The 21,002-nt window shown below is 36.8% G+C and overlaps 1 protein-coding gene across 3 annotated transcripts in view; it reads left to right on the top strand.

Moving 5' to 3' along the window:
• NEBL (nebulette) overlaps window positions 1-21,002 on the top strand; it is a 276,747-nt gene that overhangs the window by 221,931 nt on the left and 33,814 nt on the right. For 2 of the 3 annotated variants that reach the window (XM_054191075.1, XM_054191074.1), the window contains exon 5: window positions 19,098-19,269. In XM_054191075.1, coding sequence (XP_054047050.1) covers window positions 19,098-19,269 — 172 coding nt within the window. Of the gene's footprint in view, window positions 1-225; window positions 337-2,575; window positions 2,687-3,355; window positions 3,467-3,708; window positions 3,820-4,329; window positions 4,435-7,566; window positions 7,660-12,527; window positions 12,621-13,012; window positions 13,107-15,421; window positions 15,518-16,598; window positions 16,601-17,868; window positions 17,974-19,097; window positions 19,270-21,002 lie in introns of all 3 variants that reach the window. The other variant, XM_054191076.1, reaches the window with a different exon arrangement.

Below are 21,002 nucleotides of genomic sequence, written 5' to 3'. Positions count from 1 at the left end.
AGGAAAATACATGACTACATGAAAACCTTTTCACTTTTTCAACATTGTACCTTTAGATTTCATAATTTCTAATTCTATTTTAACTCTGAAACCTGTACTTCAGCTAATTCATATTTCATAGAAATTTCAAAGAGACCCTTCAGACATTTAATCAGTGGCTTTTCTTTTCAAGATCTTGCACATAATATTAAGTGGAGAAATCTCTCTCTTTTTTTAAATCCTTAGAAAGAGTATAGAAAAGATTTGGAAGAATGGATGAAAGGAAAAGGAATGACAGTGTTTGAAGATACACCAGATTTGATTAGAGTGAAAAACGCAGCTCAGATACTAAATGAGGTATGTTATGCTAGTCAAGGTTATTGATGTCACAGAAAGTTCACTCTTTATGCTATACTCCACTGGAAATATTCCAATTTTTTTTTTTTTTACATAATCTGCAAGGGAATATGTATTAAGACTAAAGCTATTTCTGTTTTGCTTTAAGAATATAGAAAAGCTCTGAAAAAACCCACAATTTATGACAAATATTTCAGATTTTCAGGCAATGGGAATTGTTAGTGGGGTCAGTAGATACAGCATTTAAAACTGGGTTCATTTTTCCATCTATTTATTTGTTCAGCTAGTATAATTAATGCTGTAATGGAAAAAGAGTTGACTGTTAATGGACTTGTAAAGAAAAGTCAATGAAATAATTTTGAGGTTTTTTTTGAATCACGTACCTGCTATTTGAAAACAAATATTGGTAATGACTGCCAGGCATCCTGGGAAGATCTTTTATCCAAACAAACTAGTCTACTTGTGAAAACCTTTTTCCAAAAGTAGAGTGCTCCTGAAGAAATGAATTTTCTTGAGTTTACGGTTCATCCAATGCAAACGGACAGGTGGAGGCTCCTTCCAGAGTGTATTTTTAGAACTGAACTTTGGTATTAACTATTGGTCTAAGCTGTTCTGGAGGCGACATGGAAGCACATAAGTGTGCGATCTGCTCCCATTGTGAAGGGATGGGAGTGGAAGTGTAAGACTCCTTGATCCATGTACTGTTTCTCAAAGACCATCCTGAGGAACTGACGTGCTCGGGAAGCCTGTGTGTTCAGCAGAGCTGCCAGTTCCACAGCTGGCAAGGCAGCAGCTCCCGTGGATGAGCTTGCACAGGCTGCCTGGGAAGCAGCAGTGGGGCTGGAGGTTGGGGGGGGGGAAGAGGGAAGGCAAAGCTCATGCTGCACTTCACACGTTCGGGGAGTCATTCTTTCAGAGCAATATATATATTTATTCTATGGATTTGTATATTTTGTATTCATTTGATATGTATATGTATGTTTGCACACATATACACACATAGCCTTAAGAAGCAGAGGGAATGCCATGCATAGGGCCAACCATACCACTGTATGCAAGTGCGGGAATACATAACTGTGACTCCCAGGATTATCTTTTTCTTGGTGTTTTACACAGTAGGAAGCTAGGATGAAACATCTGCTGTTCCGTCTTTTTGCAGAGAGGAAGAGAGAGATGATGTCTTCTCACAGATTAAGTTGTACTTTTTGCCAAAAAAATTGTGATTTTGGAAGTAAAGAGTTGTTTTATCACATTTATTTCCACATCAGGGTGAGACAGAGATGGAAGATGGAAGTCTTTTTGCTCTTGTTCTCGTAACTATGCTATAAGTGATCAGACCATTGCATTGAATAGAAGGATATTTTCCTTCTTCTTCCTAACTAATGTACAACCTAAAAAATGGTTAACAAACAGGAAAAGTAAGAAGAAAACATTTTAATTATATGTATTTTTATTTTGAAAAAAAACCCCAAACCTGTTTTCCACAGGCAGAGATAAACTATAATAGAAAAGAACATCTAGAAATAGCACTGCCTGAGAATATTTTAATTTTTTATTAAAAAAAAAGTACAACTATTGTATACAATATTTCAGTATTAGATTTTAATATCATGTGTTTATGAACAAGAAATTTATCCTTGCTTGGATAAGCTGAAGATGAAATATTCATTTTCTTTCCTGGTTATTTATAAATTATGTTGTGGGGGGAAAAGCAGCAATCATGGATGAGTACTGCCACTTGCCTAATGGCTGTGGTTCAGGAAAGACCTATTAAATGAATAAATTACAACTTCCTGCTCTGAAAGTTTACTGGAAACAAAGCTGTATGGTATTAGATTTCTAACATGTAGTCTTTTCGTAAATAAAATATTTTCTTAAAAGCAAAATGTGTTTCAATTAGGCTGGCACCAAGTACCAGCTCATTACACTATGTTCTGCAGAGCTAAACTTCCCCTTTACTTTAGACAATAATTGTAGCAAGCTGTATGGACTGATTTCCCCCATCCTCTGACAAATTAAAAATTCAGTGGTGGAGTTTTGTACGTTCAGTGAATATCTCCTCAAGTTTTCCTCCTGTAGTTTATGTGTTTTCCTGACAAAAGCTTGCCAAGACCTGAGAGCTGTGACTCTTAACATGAGATTTTTGATTAACTCTAAACCTTAAATTGGATCTCTTGTGCAAAAATCTGCCTGTAACTCTCTGGCTATTGTGAATATAATGTGAGTTTTATCTTCACAGAAACAGTACAAGAAAGACCTGGAAACTGAAATTAAAGGAAAGGGTATGCAAGTTGGTCCAGATACTCCTGAGATAAGACGAGCCAAGAGAGCTTCTGAAATTGCAAGCGTGGTCAGTACCGTACCTGGTGGAAGCTTTCGATTTGACAGAATGTGGCAAATTATTGTCATTGAGAATTCCAGGTGGTGACCAATCTAGGCAGCAGCAATACCACAAATTTCACCAAGTACCTAGTCTTTGAGCTGCATAAAGTCTAAAAGTTGCAAAATCAGCATACGGGGGAAGGTTAAGACTTCCCAGAACTTTGACCTTTCTGTCATCCTTTGCAGGTGGGTCTTGTTCCTCATGAACCACACCTGGCCTGGGCTGTGGTCAGTAGCTGCAAGCCCTACTGCTTTTAGGTCTAAAAAGCCGCTTGTTATGGCCAAATGATAAACAGAGTTAGAGAGATGCTAAAGCCTTATGACCCCAGTCTTGCAAAGCACAGCTGAGGGAGAAAGTCTCGTCTACATGTCTGTGATTGTGGCTGCCAAAGCTCAAAGACAGTAGATGTGAAAAGCTACGTGAGATTTGAAGTAAGCAGTCTGTTACAAGAATTTTTTAACTGATCATCAGGTACAGCATAGGTGTCTCATAGATAGATCCTACAAAGCTAACGCTGTTGAATCAAAAGTTATTTGGTATTTTAAGAATGCTGTTCAGTGGAATCACAAATTAAAGTAGGAATGATTTAAGAATTTGGCTGCCAGATGCGAATATTTCCAATGCTATACTTTTCAGAAAGAATACAAGAAAGACTTGGAGAATGAAATTAAAGGAAAGGGAATGGAAGTGGGCATGGATACCCCTGATATACAACGAGCCAAAAAAGCTTCCGAAATTGTAAGCCAGGTGAGTACAGGATGAGCCTCTTAAGATTACTTTGTAAGGAAAACACAATGAGATGTTAAAAATATAAAATCTTCTTGAACAGACTTGGGCTAAAAGGAATAAGCAGTGCACAATAAAAAATATTAAAGAAATTGAAGAATTTGTTTTAAAGTTCAACCAGTGCTATCAGAATAGCTTTGAGGACGGCATGTACAAATAACTGTACAATTAGTTATGGGTTTTTTCTTTCTTTGTTTCTTCAGAAAGAATATAAAAAGGATCTGGAGACTGAAATTATAGGAAAAGGGATGCAAGTTGGTCCATATACTCCTGAAATACAGCGGGTCAAAAGGGCTTCAGAAATAGCAAGCCAGGTAGGCATAGTTCAAAGGCTGAGTGTTTTAGTTCTGTGTAACAATGAGTGCTTGACATACATTGCTCAAAATACTTCTTCTCTAGATCTGTAGAGGCTTTCATACCCATATTAAATTAATTTATATGTAGTAAAAAATCTTACTGCCTGATTCTTACTTGTATTTAGGCCTGTCATGCCATGTAAATTAAATTTAATTGTTTAGATCTACTTGCAGGTCTTTTTACATTACCTAATGAGAAGGGTATATATATCCTGATAGTGAAGGGAAAATACATAATATATATGAGAATATATTTCTTTTATATATATATATATATAATATTTTCAGTAGGGGACACAGTGTCAGGTGTCCCACGCAGACGATGATAACAGTATCATGGAGGACAGAGGTTGAAATAAATACTGTACAAGGATGTTAAGGCTCACCAGCAATAAGCATCTTTAGTTGCAGTTTGGATATTCGGAGCCCAAGAAAGCAGGAGGTAGACATTTTAAAATTATTTTTCAGAAAATGTACAAAGATGAAGCAGAGAAGATGCTCTGTAACTATTCTGCTGTCCCAGACACTCCAGAGATGCAGCGGATAAAAAGTACTCAGAAAAACATTAGTTCAGTGAGTAATAGTGCTTCTCTCTCTACTTGCAACTTTTCAGATATTTTTCAGTTTAAATAGGCTCTCTTGTGCCACAGCATGAAATAGGGAACTTATGAGTAAATGTCCTCTAAACCATTTGCATAATTTTCCTGGCAAAAGCTGTATCCCTCATTTCTTTCAGTAAAAAAAAAATACCCAGCTTTTCTAGGTGTGACACTTGTATTTTGAATTGCTAAACCACTTATACTACCTCGCCAAGCCACAGTTATTTTTAAATGAAGTTTTATTTTTTTCTTTTTCCATGAAACCCCAGGAAGTACTTCATTTAAAAGGACAAAAAAATCTAAGGCTTGTTATTATGGATGTAAGATTTTTCATCTGTTTCCTATCATATGTACAGAACATCAAGATTTGGGTATAAAATGGAAGAGATCAGGTTTCATAAATATGTATGTCTAATGATTTTATATTATACTGGATATTTTTTTTAATTTTATGCTAGATTTAAGTTTCAGTTTATCCCTAAATATAAGTTATGAACTTAAGATTTCTAAAATTGCCTGGTTTGTGATGCATTCATTTCCATTTCCTTTTTGGGCCCATTAATTCTGCTGTTTGTAATTCTAGCTTTGCTTGTAATATAAGAGAGAAGAGAAGAGGAGTAAATACAGCCTCCGGAACGAAAGGCTGTCCAGTTAGTGTCTGTTTTTTATGGCAGACTAAATAATACTAATAAAGCCAGTGATTTGAGAGAAAGGAATATAAGTTACTTAAATATTTTAGTATTAGCTGACACAGATGTGGTTCTTTTGCTTAGAGATATTCTCAGCTTCTCCAACTCCTCACAAGTACAAGGTCAATTAGTTTCTGTCAGAGGTGTTTACCTGCAGCTATTCCATATCACTGCAGCTTCGCTGGGGGAGTAAGAGCCTGTGGGGAGAGGAGAGAAGAAAAGTCTCTGAGACTGCTCTAGGCAACGCTCTCTCCTGTAACCTCTTCCAGACATTACCTGCTCCTTTTCTTCCTTCAGAGGAGAGCAGCTGAAAGCTACATCTTTCTAATAGGAGCTGTTGACAGGCCCACTGGCCCCATTTTTGTTTCTTTTTACCTGTTGCCTCTTGGTTTTGGAACGGTGCTCTACTGCGCGGTGTGACGGTGATTAGCACCGTATCTCATGTCACTGGCATCCTAACATGCTGCTCCGAAACTCCCATGTAACAGAGGGGATCCAAGCTAGTATCTATTGAGCTACTTTTCCTCCCTGCTCCAGTCTTTGATAACTTTTGATTGAGTCCTCAAACAGGTCAGCGGGTCTGGCAGCGCGGACTCACTAGCAGTTAGATACCAGGCACATAATAACCTTCCACTACTTAAGCTTTGACAAGCCTCCGATACATCTGAACCCCTTGCAGACCTATAGGCCAGTCTGAGCTTTCAGTGCTGAGGCTGAAATTACCCTCTTTGTTAGTGTACTAGATAATATGAAATAAAAATATTTTGTCTTTGGGGTGATTTGTATTTACTTTATTTTGTGATGGTCATTTTTCTTTTTCTGAACTGGATCCTCCAAATGTAGGAAAGCAGTTTATAGTTGTGATTGAATTATCATTTTTTTCTTTCTCTAAATTTTAATCTTTCAGCATTCTGTGCAATTTACATTGTAAAGGTAAGTTACTTTTTACTAAGTTAAAATATAGCTGGGAGCAGCCCCAATAGAAAAAAAATAATGACCCCTAATAGGCTTCTGATTTTTGGATTTTGTCTCAAGTACTTTCCTGCCTCAAGGGACAAAAAAAGTGGCTGGCTTTGCAGATAAGATCACCACTGCCTTTGGCAGATGATTTACAATAGGATATTTACTGCAGTCATCTTTTTCATTGAAAAGTTCCTACCTCCAGCATTTTTTACCATTCCCTCCTTGGTAGAGGTGAAAAGTATATTTTAATTCAGTCCACTATGTAAATCTTTCTACATTGTCCTAACATGTTGGTGCAGAAGAATTTTCAAGTTCTTACTCATAAACTGTCTCTGTTCTGACATGGTAAAATAAAATTCTAAATTGTTAAAGGTTTTCTGGATATTTAAAAAATGAGTTATGGACATAAATAATTCACTTTCTAGAATATTTGGTAGTACTGGTCACCCCAGGTTACAGAGGACTTCAAGGAAGTAGGAGGAATGCATCAAGAATGATGTTTTATTGTTTAAGGTTTATTGAAAGGAAAAAAGTTAAATAAATCTTGGTTTAAGAAAGACAGAAATACTGAATGATAAAGATTTATGTTACAAGCTCCAGGATCAGACTTGTTTTTACGCTACCAGCCTGGAAATACTTACTGGAATGGCAACAGCTGTGTCACCAAATACTGAAATTCAAATAAAGCTTCTTTAGGAATTTTGCAGCACGAACTGGTGCTCCATTTGGAATTTGCGGAGCGGTTATTTACTGTCTCTTTCAGTAAATCTGAATGATTGATTCTACTGATGCGCTTTGTGTTTTATCCTTCACTGAAAAAATTGAAATAGGAGAATTATATACACAGCATGTGTATCTTTCTCAGAAGTGAGCTTTGTTTTTAGATGTAGTCCTCAGCTTTCTGGCTTGAACCCGGAAATCAAAACATTGCGTGACTTGGATTGTAGCTCTGGCTGTTCTGGTTGTTTTGTCATAAATATGTCAATTTTCTAGTTTGCTAAATTAGAAATAATAATATCTCTTCACTTCTCCATATTTTAAGATCTGAAGATTAAAAAAAACAATTCAAATATTGCATGTACGTGCATGTTCAAATACGTTGAAATGAGTGAGACTACTCGAGCGTAAAGTTGCATTTGTAAAGGTTTACAGATTATGATCTAAATTTCAATATTATTTCCAAAGGTAAAACTATCATTACAAATACTTACAAATGTTTGAGGTCAGTCTAAAGGATAATAATAGATTATCTGGGTCACAGTTGAAAACAAACAGAACGGTATTATAGTTATTGATAATTGTCCTGATTTATGAAAAATTAAAGTATTTGCTTTCTTAGCAAGATTTATGATCAGACCAATTTGGAACTTGGAAAATTGCCCAGCCCTTTTATGAGAACTTGTACTTGCATTGCGAACAGTCTCATAATTACTTTTTCTTTTGGGGAAATGGAGGTGTTTTATAAGAAGGAAGTAGGAGCTGGCACAGCTGTAAAAGAGACTCCAGAGATTGAAAGAGTAAAGAAAAATCAACAGAATATTAGTTCGGTAAGTGTTATTAACATTAATTATTCTTACGTGAGTAAATGGTGGTCAAATTTTTTTTCCATCTTGTTCACTAAAAATTCTACGTTTTCATATCGCTCATCTCATTCAAATACCGCTTCACTGGATTTTGGATATAGAGCTCCATTGTAGCAGAGTTAGAGCTCCACTCTAGTGTAGTTCTTTGGTGTCCAAAAGTAGAGTTTCAAGTTGAAGCATCATGAAAAATAGGAAAAAAATTTAACTAAATATTTGAGGAAAGACTTTTGACTATCAAAAAGTGATAAACATGAAATGTATTTCCTGATACAACAGCAGTTGTAATTTACAATTTACAAAAATGTACAAAATAGAAAAATCTGTAAAGTTCCTGTAGAGTTTTCAAGTATTACTCTTCAAGAAGAGGAAAATTATGTCCAGACTCAAGCTATGTGAAAAGGTGGAGGGTTTTGCCTCTTTATATGCCGATTACAAGTTGATCTGTGGATCAATTCTGAATTGATATTGTTTATCTGTGGATGCTCAATGTCTTTGGCATTTTATTGGGCAACTAAAAATAAAGTACCAAAATGAGAATTTTCTAAAAGTAGACCATGCTCTTCTGATAAATACATGGCAAAACTTGGAAAAAAGTGGAAAAGTGACTGCCAAGCAAGAAAACGGTTGTAGCTGCATTGTTCACTCGTTTGGAATTTTTGGTGCAGAGTCCTCTGGGGCCATTTTTATGTTTGCGACCTGACTTTTTTGATTATTAGATGCTTTTTAAAAAATAAACTTTGAAAGTAATACATGGACAAGACACTAGATTGTGTTTAAATATTAGTTGAAATCCAAATCAGGGACTCTGGACATCTATTCTACTAGAATTTCCTGTTTATCGAGTAGTGTTAAATGTGGCATTTCCCAACAAAGTAAGGTCAGGTAGGGAATTTCTATAAAAATTTGAAAAACTCATATTTCCCTTGGAATTTTTCTCTGCTCCATCCATCACTTTTCATCTTGTTATTTTGAATCACAGTGCAATTTGAAGATTCAGTGCAAGCTACCATGTGTCCTAAATCCCAAGGTAGTGTTTCTGGTTGGGAAACTGTAGGTTTTCTTGATTTGAGGGTGGGTTTTTTTTGTTTTGGTTTGTTTTGTTTTGTTTTGTTTTTTGGTTTGTCCCTCCTCTCCCATGCAATTATGTTTTTGGGTGGGTTTTTTTTAGCCAGATTTGTACTGGTATTCTACAAACAGAGACCTAATCTCTTGTTACCTATTTGTTTTCCAGTTACCACAGGCATTTATTTTGATGTAGTGACCTGCACACACACAGAGGCTTGTTAGGGGTAGTCTCACTGTAATGCTTTTTCTCAATACCTTTCAAAGTGAAATGGAAAAATAGGGTACAGTGCTCTTGCTGTTTTAGAAATCCTGAACAGTGGCGAAGAGGGGAAAATGAAAGGTGGATCAGTATGCTAGTAAACACACTTGAACAAAAGCGTATCAAAAGAAACACGAAATGCATTAGTGGTTTAGTGGTATGATGTAAGTAGCATGGCCTTTACCTTGCTAGTCCATGTGTAGAGTTAATGTTTTACAAAGATATTTTACTACATGGAGTGTATTTGAGATTGCTTAAGTCCTGTATAATATCTTTGAAAAGTGTAGAATGCCAAATTTAAAGGCAATGTGCAAGAAAGTTTTAAATTATATGTCAGTAAGAGGGATATTATATTGTGCAGTAAGAGGGAAATTATATTGTCTAATTTACAGGAGTCACAAAGGAAGGGTAAATTACACCAATTTTGACTCCATTACATTGAAACATTTTAGGCATATCTTTGAATTTAGCCAGAAGGACTTAGGACAGCTTTAAAAGTATTTGCTGAGCTAAATGAAACTGGAATGTGAGGCACATCTGCAGTGCAAAACAACCCGGAACACCAAACCAAAATAACACTCACTTTACAACCAAACTGTGCAAAAAAAAGTCCATTGCATCATGTTTTGAAAGTGATCAGATTCTTCCAGATGACATATATTGGAGACTAAGGTCAGAACGGTCTGTTTTCAAATCCTAAAAAACAAGGTGGTGACAGCCAAAGAGGTTGAGCTCATCTCACCTGTTGTGATGATTGGCTTGGAAGAAGCAGCCTCCAAACACAGAATTTTGAACGCAAACATCAGACCCATGGACTATAACTGAATCTGAACCGAGAAGCTACAAATAACTAAAGATTTTTAAAAAACTTTTTTATGTTGAGGGACAGGCAGGGCTGGACACAGCACTGGGAAGAAGGCTTTTGGGGGAAGATGTGTTTTTGTTTGTGTGCAATCCATGAGGAAACCCCTGTGATATGTCAGTCAACACCACAAAGCTATGGTCTGACTAAAACTCAAGCAATGGACATTTTGAAGCATTTTAAGGACTAGTAGCACTGCCAATTCTTAAGCTTACCTAATAGTCTCTATTAAAAGACCCTTTTTTTCCAGTGGTTTAATACTGCTGCCAGCTCTAAACTCTCTGGAATGAAATTTTCCATTCCTGGTCTGTGTTTTGGGCTGGTTTGGTTTTATTTATTTATTTATAAATTTCAGCCAAAGCATCTTCCAAGTATGAGCTTAGAGAAAAACAAGTTGTTTAGTCTGTGTTAAAAATTTGGCATTCTTGAGAAGTACCATGTCTTTGAGAAAAGAGTTGAAAATTATCCATCTAAGTGACATTTGGTACAGTGGATTTGGGAAAAAGAGGCCGGCGTGAGGAACTGAAAGTGTAGAAGGGCTTGGTCAAAGTGGACAGGCCAAATGTGGGGAAAGAGGGGAGCATGAGGTTCTCCTGTGCATAGGTGCTGCCTTCCAGAAGACCTGAAACAGAACCCAAGGTCGTTTAGACTCATCACTTGCTTTCTGTCAGCATGTATCTGAGGTACCCTTCGTCAAATATTTTCCCTTTCTTTAATGGTGGTGTTCACGGAGGTAACAAACTACGATTGTTTTCATGGGTTTGGGCAGTCAATCTAAACAAACTACAAGGGGCTTAAGATGAAGGTGCACAAAAAGGAACCTGTACATCATGAGAAACTGGGTCCCCAAGAGGAACCTTTAGGGAGTATTATTAAGGTCACTAAGTCAATACTCAAAAGCAAGAACCTGAATTCAAGTTCCTGTGTCTAGACCTGATGATCCATGGCCAAAGTATATGATTTTATACTTTGCCATGGAGGCGGACCTGCTCCGGTTTTCTGGTTTGCAAACATTCAATGGGAATTCTCATTTGAATGCAGGTGGTGTATAATCTGTTAAACGTCTGTTAAAATTATGTAGCCAGATTAGCTGTTACTTGTCTGTGCTCCCTAGTAAAAATAGTACTTTTCCTTGTCACAATTCCCTTTTTCCTCATTTCACAGCAAAATTAGTGAATTCATGTGTGGCAAAAACTCAGACGCTTTAGCAAGGAGCAACATAGAAATGTTTCTGAAGAAATCAGTAATTCCGTCATCAAAGCAGGGCCTTAGAGCAGTTAAAGAAAAAATACAACAATCATCAGTCATGGGCCGCATGCGAACTACTCACTAAGTAAGGGTCATTGATTATGTGTAATGAATGAGGCAGAATTCTCTTGAGAAAAGCAGCTTTTGGTAATAGATAAAGAAGATTATAAAGCACTTAAAGAGAAAAAGAATTAAGTAGTAGAAAATATATTAAAAGCTAGTTACGGAACATATTTGTACAAGGGGTAAAATTAGGGTTACATTTAAGTTAACTGTGTCATTTTCTGATTTTTGAGTCCTTGATTTTGCAGCCTTAAAATGTATTTAGCAGAAGTTTTGCATGCCACATTAATATAAAACTGTACCAGTTGATTCATTATGGTGTTCCCTTGCTCTTAAAGTACTTTTCCTTCCTTGACTCTTGCTAATGAAAAATGTTTCCAACTATTATGTATCACTGCACACACAATTTTGAATGTTTTTGTCAACTTTGCTGGTTTATTACCATAGTAAAGAAAAAGAAAGCATGCCGTATCACTGTAAAGAATGGCATGGTCTACAAATATTGTTTATTTTATGGTGACAAAAGAGATTTGAAGCTGAATGTGCTGAATACTGGACAGGAATTTCGTCACAGACAGTAAGACAAAGACAATGCACAGATTTGTCCAAGGTGACCCTTTTGGATAGCATATGGAAAACCAGAAAATATGATGCCTTTCTTTTTAGTACTACATCCACTTAACGTTACAATTCTTTCTCATTAAGTTGAATTGCAGTTTTGGTACATATGGTGTATAATTGAAAAAATTCTAGTTCTATGCATCTTTCAAATTGTGGACTCTACCATATCCAAACATACTGCTGTTTAGAAGAGATTAAGTGCGGCAAAAGCAACAGTAAATATCTGACAGCATCTTCAAAGGCATCATCCATCCAGACATCTGCATTCTGCCTGGTGTGTCTGTGTGTTTTTAGAAAACTTGAATAAGACTTTGAAGTCATCTTTAAGAACACATCTGTGAAATGTTTGGTTTCTGAAATGGACTGGTAGACTCTATAGCAAGATAATAGCAAGCTGAAGTCAATGTGCAGCGTCCCAGTTATGATGAAGATAGCCACAATGCCATCTGATGTATATTCCCACTGTAAGAGTGTTAGGATACTAGGCTTGTTGCATGCACTCTCTGCTGCAAGCTATCAAAAAAGATGCATTGGAGACCATAGCAGCCTCTTTCAGAAATTAAATATAACTGTTCCTTTTCAGGTCAGTAGTGTTGGGAGGTGTGGTCTAGCTGTGCAGTATGCGTAAGGGAGAGACTGCAAAATGTTTATTGTGGTTTTGTGCTTGTCTGTATCATCTTTAATTGGTAATATTTTGCAATATTTATTGTGCAGATTAAATACAAGGAAGAAATTCAGCATGCAACAGCTATTTCTGATCCACCTGAACTAAGGAGAGTTAAGGAAAACCAGAAGTATATTAGCAATGTGTGTCCCATTTTCATTGCTTGCAGACTTCTCTCTGATGTATTACATGTGTTTGTGCCTCAGTAAATATATTTGTGGAGTTTGTGCTAATTTCTGTTTGCCCACAAAGACTAATTTAATCAATTAATGGTAAAATGATGACTGCTTAGCCTTGCACTTTGATTAACGTCAATGAGAGTGAAGTATTCGTGTTGAAGTATCAATTGTCTGTGTCTGAAATAGAACAACTGCCAGAGGGTGAGTACTAAGTATTGTGTGGAAAGAGGGGGGATGTTTATTAAGGCATGGTATTTTCCATCCAAATGCAGTGTTCTCTTTAATGATGTCTAATACACTGTTGTATTTCTGTTACTTGGAAATTTCTGTGTAATATCTTCTGCCGTGTTTGCTAGGTTCAGTACAAAGAACAGCTCTGCAAAGCTACACCTGTGAGTATCACCCCTGAGATCGAAAGAGTCAAGAGGAATCAAGAGAATGTCAGCATGGGAAGTTGCTCTCATTTGATTCTTTGCATAATTTTTGGGTGCAGAGCATGAGTACAAAGTTCTGCCCTCAGAGTCTGCGCCTTTTCTTTAAGTGTGGGCTCAGTAATGGAATTACTTGAAAACCCTGTTTTAGGAAGCAATTGTGAAAAGCCATTGCTTGGTTTGGGAAAGGGCACGTGAAGCATCACATATTCAATTCAAGAAAGGGCTGTGATGTTTTCAAATGTTATTCTCTGTCTTGGATATTTGCAGGAAATCTTGACAGCTTTATTTTTTTTTAAACGGAATATCTTTTTCCATCTTTTATTTTTTTCTTTGCTTTGTAAAAAATTTGCTACAGTTGTACTCAAACTCCAGCTCTTTTACCCGTCTCTTTTTGGTTCCTCAGTAACCTTCCTATCAGTCTAATGGCTGGCATAGCCATTAGAAAGTAATGTTTTTTGCAGGAGCACAGGGAAGAAGGCAAGGACTTTGGGCTGTCGGGTAATGGTAGGACTAGAGGGTATGGATTAAAACTAGAGATGGGTTGATTCAGATTGGAAGTTAGGAAGAAGTTCTTCACCATGAGGGTGGTGAGGCACTGGAACAGGTTGCCCAGAGAGGTGGTGGATGCCCCATCCCTGGAAGTGTTTAAGGCCAGGCCGGATGGGGCTTTGAGCAGCCTGGTCTAGTGGGAGGTGTCCCTGCCCATGGCAGGGGGGTTGGAACTAAATGATCTTTATGGTCCCTTCCAACCCTAACAATTTTATGTTTCTATAATTCTATGATTCTATGCAGCATGCTGCTGCCTTCCCCCATTGTTGAAGTTGTAGCCCGTTAATGAGTCTTTGAGAGACCAGCCGCTCTCCTCACTGCGAACTTCCATCACCAGCTGTAGTTCATGGGGCTACAAATAACTGTAGTGTTTCCCTGGGGTGTTTTCTGCCACATTCCCCAAATTAATCTAGTTACAATTTTCAAGAATACTGTCCCTCTAACTTAAGTGTATGCTATTTTTTCCTGGATTTATGTTGATAAGTCTAGCTCTCCTGAAATGCATGCTGCTCAAACAAACCTGTTTTCCCAAGTGATTCAAGCCAGTCTCTGTAGTTGTTCTACTCACAGCATTGTTTACCTTTCACCAATTTTTGTGTTGTGTAAATTTCATTGGAAAGTTAAAATTCTCTTTTAGGTCACTAAAGCAGTGATCTAAAAGTAGCTTTGTGCAAAGACCTCATAGTAGCTTCGTGCAAAGATTCTTTAACTTCGGATGTTTAAGTCTTGAAAAATCATTTTGCATTTACAAATGTCAGTTCGTAAGTTTAATCCATTTCGTAGGTTACCATCATTTTTATCTTAATTTTTCAATTGGAATATGTTGATGTGGATAGACCAAAACTGTGTTATGTGGGAAAACAATTGCTTGAACAATACGTACATTGCTGCCGCAGTGCACTGCAGAATTATGAGCATAATGTATCAGCACAGTTATCCTTCTCACACAAAACCAAGAGCTTATTTAAAAAAGGTTTAGAAAAGGTTTTTATGGAAACATTTATTTTACATAAACCTACATGGATTGGCATAAATAACGCAAGAATGTCTAGTTATTTACTAAACGTTTTCCATATCTGACTTCCCAGTATTAGGGGCCAGGGTTAACTTTAGACTGCTTGGTCTGTCAATGCCACATCCTATCCTTTATCCGCTTCAGATACTGATCCTGCCTTGCGTGTGCATTTGGTTAATGCGTCGTTGCTACAAGCGTATTTTGTTAAAAAGCAATGGAGGGGATATTCCTGCAGTACATTTAAATAAGCACAGGGTGAAATTTAGGCAGTTTTATTCATTGTCAGTTGCCTGATGTATCTCACCCACTGTGTTTAATAACCTTTGAATATATAGAATATAAAAGTTAGAACGTGAATAGTATCCTTATGGAATCTCTGTGTCTGGATAAACATACATTTACAGTGGGTATTGTTGAAATTCAGTTTTTCTTGTGCTCTGCCTGACTTTACCACATTATTTGTGGCTTACCCCATTCCAAATATAAGATATATATATACAGCTGAGGACCAGTGTGGTAAATGTCAAGATCTTGTGTGCCTATGTGTGTATATATCCACACAAATGCATTAGTAAGAAGACTATACAGTAAGAATTCAAGGTTATGCTTCAAAAATAAAGTTTTATAAGCTTTAATAAACTTCAAATGCATTTTAGCTTTTCAGTTGTTTCCTGGATGACCTTTTAAATCATACATTTTAATGTAAAACAACGTGATACTGCTTTAGCTGAAATAGTATGTACCATTTTATTCTCTTAAATAATAGGTTCACTACAGAGAGCAGCCTGGCAAAGCTACTGCTGTGAGTGTCACTCCTGAGATAGAGAGAGTCAAGAAGAATCAAGACAATATCAGCTCGGCAAGTTGTTTGAATCTTTTTGTCGTTTAGATTTTCAGTCATTGTAGGAATATAACAAGGATGTGCTTTTCCATTTAGATTTGATGTGTCAAATGAATCCAACTGCATCATCCACTGAATAGATTTTTTAATTTTTATTCTTTGAGTACATGCACTGCGCATACGGGCAACAAAAATATTTAGACTTGCCTGATTATTCTTGCAAAAAAAGTAAGAGGTTGTGTTGGTGCCAGTATTTTTCAAGAAGAGAGTCAGTAGAGGTCAGTCATTCTTTCAAGAATCTTTGTCCCTTGTTACCAAGTTTTAGTTGCTAGATTGCAGGAATAAATTACAGTAAAGGACAAAGGAAATGAAAATTTAACTTTAGTGCAAATTTCATTTTTTTAATGATTCAAAGCATGGAAGCATATAGTCATCCATTCCACTCTGCAACATGCCACCTATATTAGAACTGAGTAGTCCTAAATAGAACCTGTTACTAAATGCTAAAGAGTAAAATACTATCTTTTTCTTGGCTTTTATGATAATGCTTACTTTTTTTGTTATTTTTTAATTTTTAATTGCCACTACAGTAGTTTAAGAAGCAGCAGACAGTTCCAATAAGGAGCAAAGAAGAAGTCAAAACAGCGTGACAAAACAAAGGACCAGACTAGTTACATTACAGTCTGCGTCCTCAGCACCGAAACAACATCAGTGACGAAGCCCCTGCAGGTGGTAAATAGAGCAGGTTTCATGCGGAACCACTGTTCCAAGGTGGCAGAAAAGAATTAGTAGTAGTGAACACTTTAGAACTGAGTGTAAGAGTGAAAAGTAAAGAAGGTTGGATTTGTCAGAGGATTTGTCTAAGGACAAAGGAACAGACTCTCACCTTGTAACTACATGTCTTAAGTATGTTCTTAAAATGTTCATGCATATTTACCAAAGTCAGTTAGTTTTGAGGCGTATAGTTGAAAGTAAGACGAAAACTTCCCAACAATTCTAGACTTTAAATAATTTTTTTCTGAAAATTAAGCTTTTTTTCCTGAGTGACTCCTTGCTTTGTTTCTCAAGATTTACAGGGATAAATACTCCTCTGTGTTAATAAGCGGTAGATGAAAACCAAACTACATTGGCTGTAAATATTCTGTCCAGAAAATGCCCTATGTATAGCATATGTACCTGAATATATTGGCTAAGAAAATTTATTATTTAATAAAGAAGGGTTTGAAGAATATGCAGTACCATATAATTCTGTTTCTCTGTACATCACTTCAAATTTACCTATGAAACATAGACACCAAGACTCATATCTTCATAGGTATGTTGTTCTTAGCTAATATGTAATTTTAAGGAGTTTTAGACAATTTCAGTATTTGGTTTCTCACGTCACAAATGCGTGTTGAAATAGATTTGCGCAACTGATTTGAGAGGTAATACTTTGAGTGTGAATATATAGGTAAGTCTAAAATATTTACTAACACTCAGTGCACAGTTTACAATGCAATGTAGGAGCTAAGAGACTCCATTAGTAGAAGAATTCAACCAGCCAGAAGAAACTGTAAGAGTACTCACTCTAGAACCAACAAGTAGGACAAACTACTTTTACTGGTGTACAATTTTGAGCGTGGGGTGTTGGTTTGGGTTTTTTTGCCTTTTGTTTTTTAAACAGATAATTAACCTTGCATCTTTACATGTAAAACACCACAAAAGAAGCTAATTAGAAGAAGTGTGACATAGGAGGTTCGGTTCTTACTGATGCACAAAACAAAAAAGGGCCCAGATGTTCTCTTTGAAAACAGCATATTCAGATTTTTCCCAGACATGTTGTTTTTGTGCTGCTACCAAAGACCAAGCTACTGAACAGGAGTAAGAAGGCTGCCAAAGGACTAATCCGCTGTAAGAGTTGAATTCCCTGGGGACTCAGGGTTTCTCAGCAAATCCCCATCTGGAAGCAGACTGAGGACAGAATCTGGATCTGTCTGGGTAATAAGAAGGTAGCAGCTTATCATCAGCCATACAAATACGTTTTAAAAATGTCCAAGTCACAGTGGTGTGTTCTTATTAATTGTCTTATTTTTCAGTTGATAAATGACGTATTTCATTTATGTTATTTAAACAGTCAAGAGTTTCAGCTTTCAGGTAAATACTATTTTTTTGAGTGATTGATGGAAGAAACATGCCCTTTAGCCTTACCAATATACTAGCTTATCTGTATCCTCCCTCTGAAATACTTTACTAGAAAATGAGTGTAAAGAAGGAAACAAGAAAAACATCGGAAATTGTGATTTGGAAAGGATACCGTTGCGTGGTGTGAGTCTCACCATCCTTTCTACTGTAAACAAAAACCTCACGTGTGCTGTTGTTGCTGTTTTGCAGGTCAAGTACAGCAGTGATCAGAGGCAGATGAAAGGTAGACGTAGTGTGCTTCTAGACACACCTGAGCTAAGGCATGTCAAAGAAACACAAAACAACATCTCAATGGTAGGGTACTTTCTTCCTATAACTAGAGTGTACTAAAGAATGGCACTTGACTTCCACTGGATTTTGCCGTCCATTAATATAGGTAACTAATGAAACTCTCTGCTCGAGTATGGAAGGAATATTTTCTTCTTATGCCTGTCAAGGGAGTGTTTGCTAACTGCATATGACTGTAATGAACATTTTCAAAATACTAATAAACAGTTTTCTAACAGTTAAATGTCTGTTCTTTTGTTTCATTGTTTTTTTTCTTTAAAAAAGTACACACCTCATTTGAGCATCACACAATTTGACTGGATTAGGTGACACACTTCACCTTGTGCCTGTGCACGTTCCTGGTTTCTGCGTGACTTTTGTTCTTGGAATGAGTTGTTTTGTGTGCATTTGCCTGTGTGAGAATGTTTGTCAATTTAATTATTTGATGATTCAGACAATTAAAAAAGTGAATATGCGTAATCAGGGGTACTACCTTTGTAACTCTTACTAATATTGGTTTTGTTCCAACACTTGGTTTTGTAACACTTTCTACCCTAACGTTCTTGGTTTTAATTTATTCTTCTTTTTATTTTTTGGAAAGCAGCCTGCTCTAGAATAACTGCAATTCTTTCTAAAAACCTATCTTTAAAGCCAGCTGGCATATGATAAAACAAAAGAGAAAAAAAGTACCTTTTGTATGAAACTGTATAATCAAAATTCTCAGTGAACGAAAATACTAGGGTTCTTTAGAACTATTACTGCTGGAACATTTTTTACTGACAGATGTGGTTGTCTACATCAGTAGAGAGCTATCCTATCTTGGAGAAGAAGAGACCAGATGACCTCCTGAGGGCCTTTCCTGTCCTCTGTGACTGTAAGATGATGCTTTGCTGCTTGAGTTAACGCCTAATTCAGCAGCAATGGAAAACAAATGGAAAAATGATAAAAAAAATCAGGAAATCAAATTAGGGAGATAGAAAAGACTTGGCCTGCCATCCAGCCTATCTCATGTGTGTAACAATTCTATTATGGTGCAAACCCTAAAGAATATAAGTGCCTCATAAAGCAAATATGTGTGCATTCCCGCATAGAATAACCATTTGCTGTCAATTGCAGCTTGGGGAAAAAATTAATTCTTCTTGTTTTCCTAGGTAAAATACCATGAAGATTTTGAGAAGACAAAGGGCAGAGGCTTCACCCCAGTGGTAGATGATCCTGTAACAGAGCGCGTGCGGAAAAACACCCAAATTGTGAGTGATGCAGCGTATAAAGGTGTGCATCCACATATCGTTGAAATGGATAGAAGACCTGGAATAATTGTTGGTAAGTTGTTAAATTCTGTTGCTGTTGAAAACATTGTGGGGAAGGTGAAAGCCTCTGCTTGTGTTCTCCATTGTAATCAAGAAAAAGTACTCCAGATTTCATTTTCACTCTTTTCTCAGCATGAAACTTGCGTTGAACTACTGGTTCAAGGCCAGATTCTAGCGAAGTAATAATGGGAATGAATGGGAGATATGTTACCGTTTGCTCTGTAGTTTCATTTTTTTTTTAAATATGGGTAGTTGTTGCTATTACTTTAAGTTTGAATTTTGACTCATCAAGATAGTCCAAAATATCTGCAATAATCTTCATTTTGCACAGAAGAGAGATGATGAAAGCTGTGATTCTCCAAGATTTCAATGTTTAAACGTGGCAGACCAGTTTGAGATCTCATCTTCTGTTAGTCAGCAATTTCTCTACTTACCTCTTGTTTTAGGATTTCACACAGCTTTCAAAATATCTCAAGCTCAATATCACGTAATTCATCAATAACTCATTAGACCTCTCGTAAGCCAAACACCGGTGTTCAGAAGTGATGTTCCAAAACATGGTCCAAGATAAAACCAGGTGTTCACGGGGTAGAATACAGATTGGTTTTGTATGTAGAGACAGAGTATTGCATTAAGATGTCATTTGGGGTATTCATAATAAATGCCAGTTCAAAATCAAAATGGATATTTGAAATTTCTTAAAAGCTATCAAGTCTGCTATGGCAAAGGAAATGGTAACCTGACATTTTTTATTTTTTTCTCCTTTTTTTTCCTTTGGTGTGCCCTTTTTTTCTGTGCTTTACAACAGTGTAGACCCCAGTGTAGACCCCTACATATGGAAAAACATGCTGAGATAGTAGTCTAAAATCCTTCATACATAGTAATAATAGCAAGGGTTGACTTTAAGTCTGCCTCTCAAAAATCAGAGAAATTGCAGGTCAAATGGACTAATCAGTGGGTCACATAGCCCATCTTCCCGCCTAAGGCAGGGCTAACTGTATCGCTATCATTCCTGGCAGATGCTTCTTCAGTCTTTTTCTTGAAGTCTCCAAATGAGTCTCCACCACATAAAGAGGTGTATTTATTTCCTTTTGTGTCACCACCTTTTCATGACTGTAGCTACAGCCTTATGTCAGAAGGAGTTTCTCAGAAGTGAGTGTTTAGAGAGCTCTGCCTGCGGAAGATACTGATGCTTTTAAGACCATGCAAGTCTCCGAGGGTCACGCATTCTGGATCCAGGGCAACAACTTGTTCAGGAAATCATTGTCTGTAGAGACCCAAGCACTTGAACTCACTTCCATAGCTAGAAGTGGTGCAGCCAAAAAGAGAGAGAGAAAAGCTCCTGCAAAATTGCAGTTTAATATAGAGTTTGCAATACGCTGTTTAGTGCACACTTCAAACCTCCTACTCTGTACTGCATTGCATGTCTGCTGTAGCCCTGCACAAGAATCATGTGTGCAATCCCGTGTTCAATAACTGAAGGCATGCTAGCACAAACAGATTGGTTCTTAAACAGAACATCCCTGAGATAAATTCTTGAGCTGTAAGTAACCAAGATATTAGTACTGTTTATCACCTTAAAATACTCCAGTATCAAAACACACAGGAATTCTTAACTCCCCATGCCCACCAAACAGCAAAAGATAGTGCAGCTATTTAAAGCAAAGAGGCCATGACAAACCTGTCAGCCTAATATCCAGTGATATTTCAGATAACACTTTTTCACAGTGAACTGCAATTATAATA

Source organism: Rissa tridactyla, chromosome 2 (assembly GCF_028500815.1).
Source record: "Rissa tridactyla isolate bRisTri1 chromosome 2, bRisTri1.patW.cur.20221130, whole genome shotgun sequence".
Taxonomy (NCBI): Eukaryota; Metazoa; Chordata; class Aves; order Charadriiformes; family Laridae; genus Rissa; species Rissa tridactyla.
This window is presented reverse-complemented; position numbering and strand designations above follow the sequence as displayed.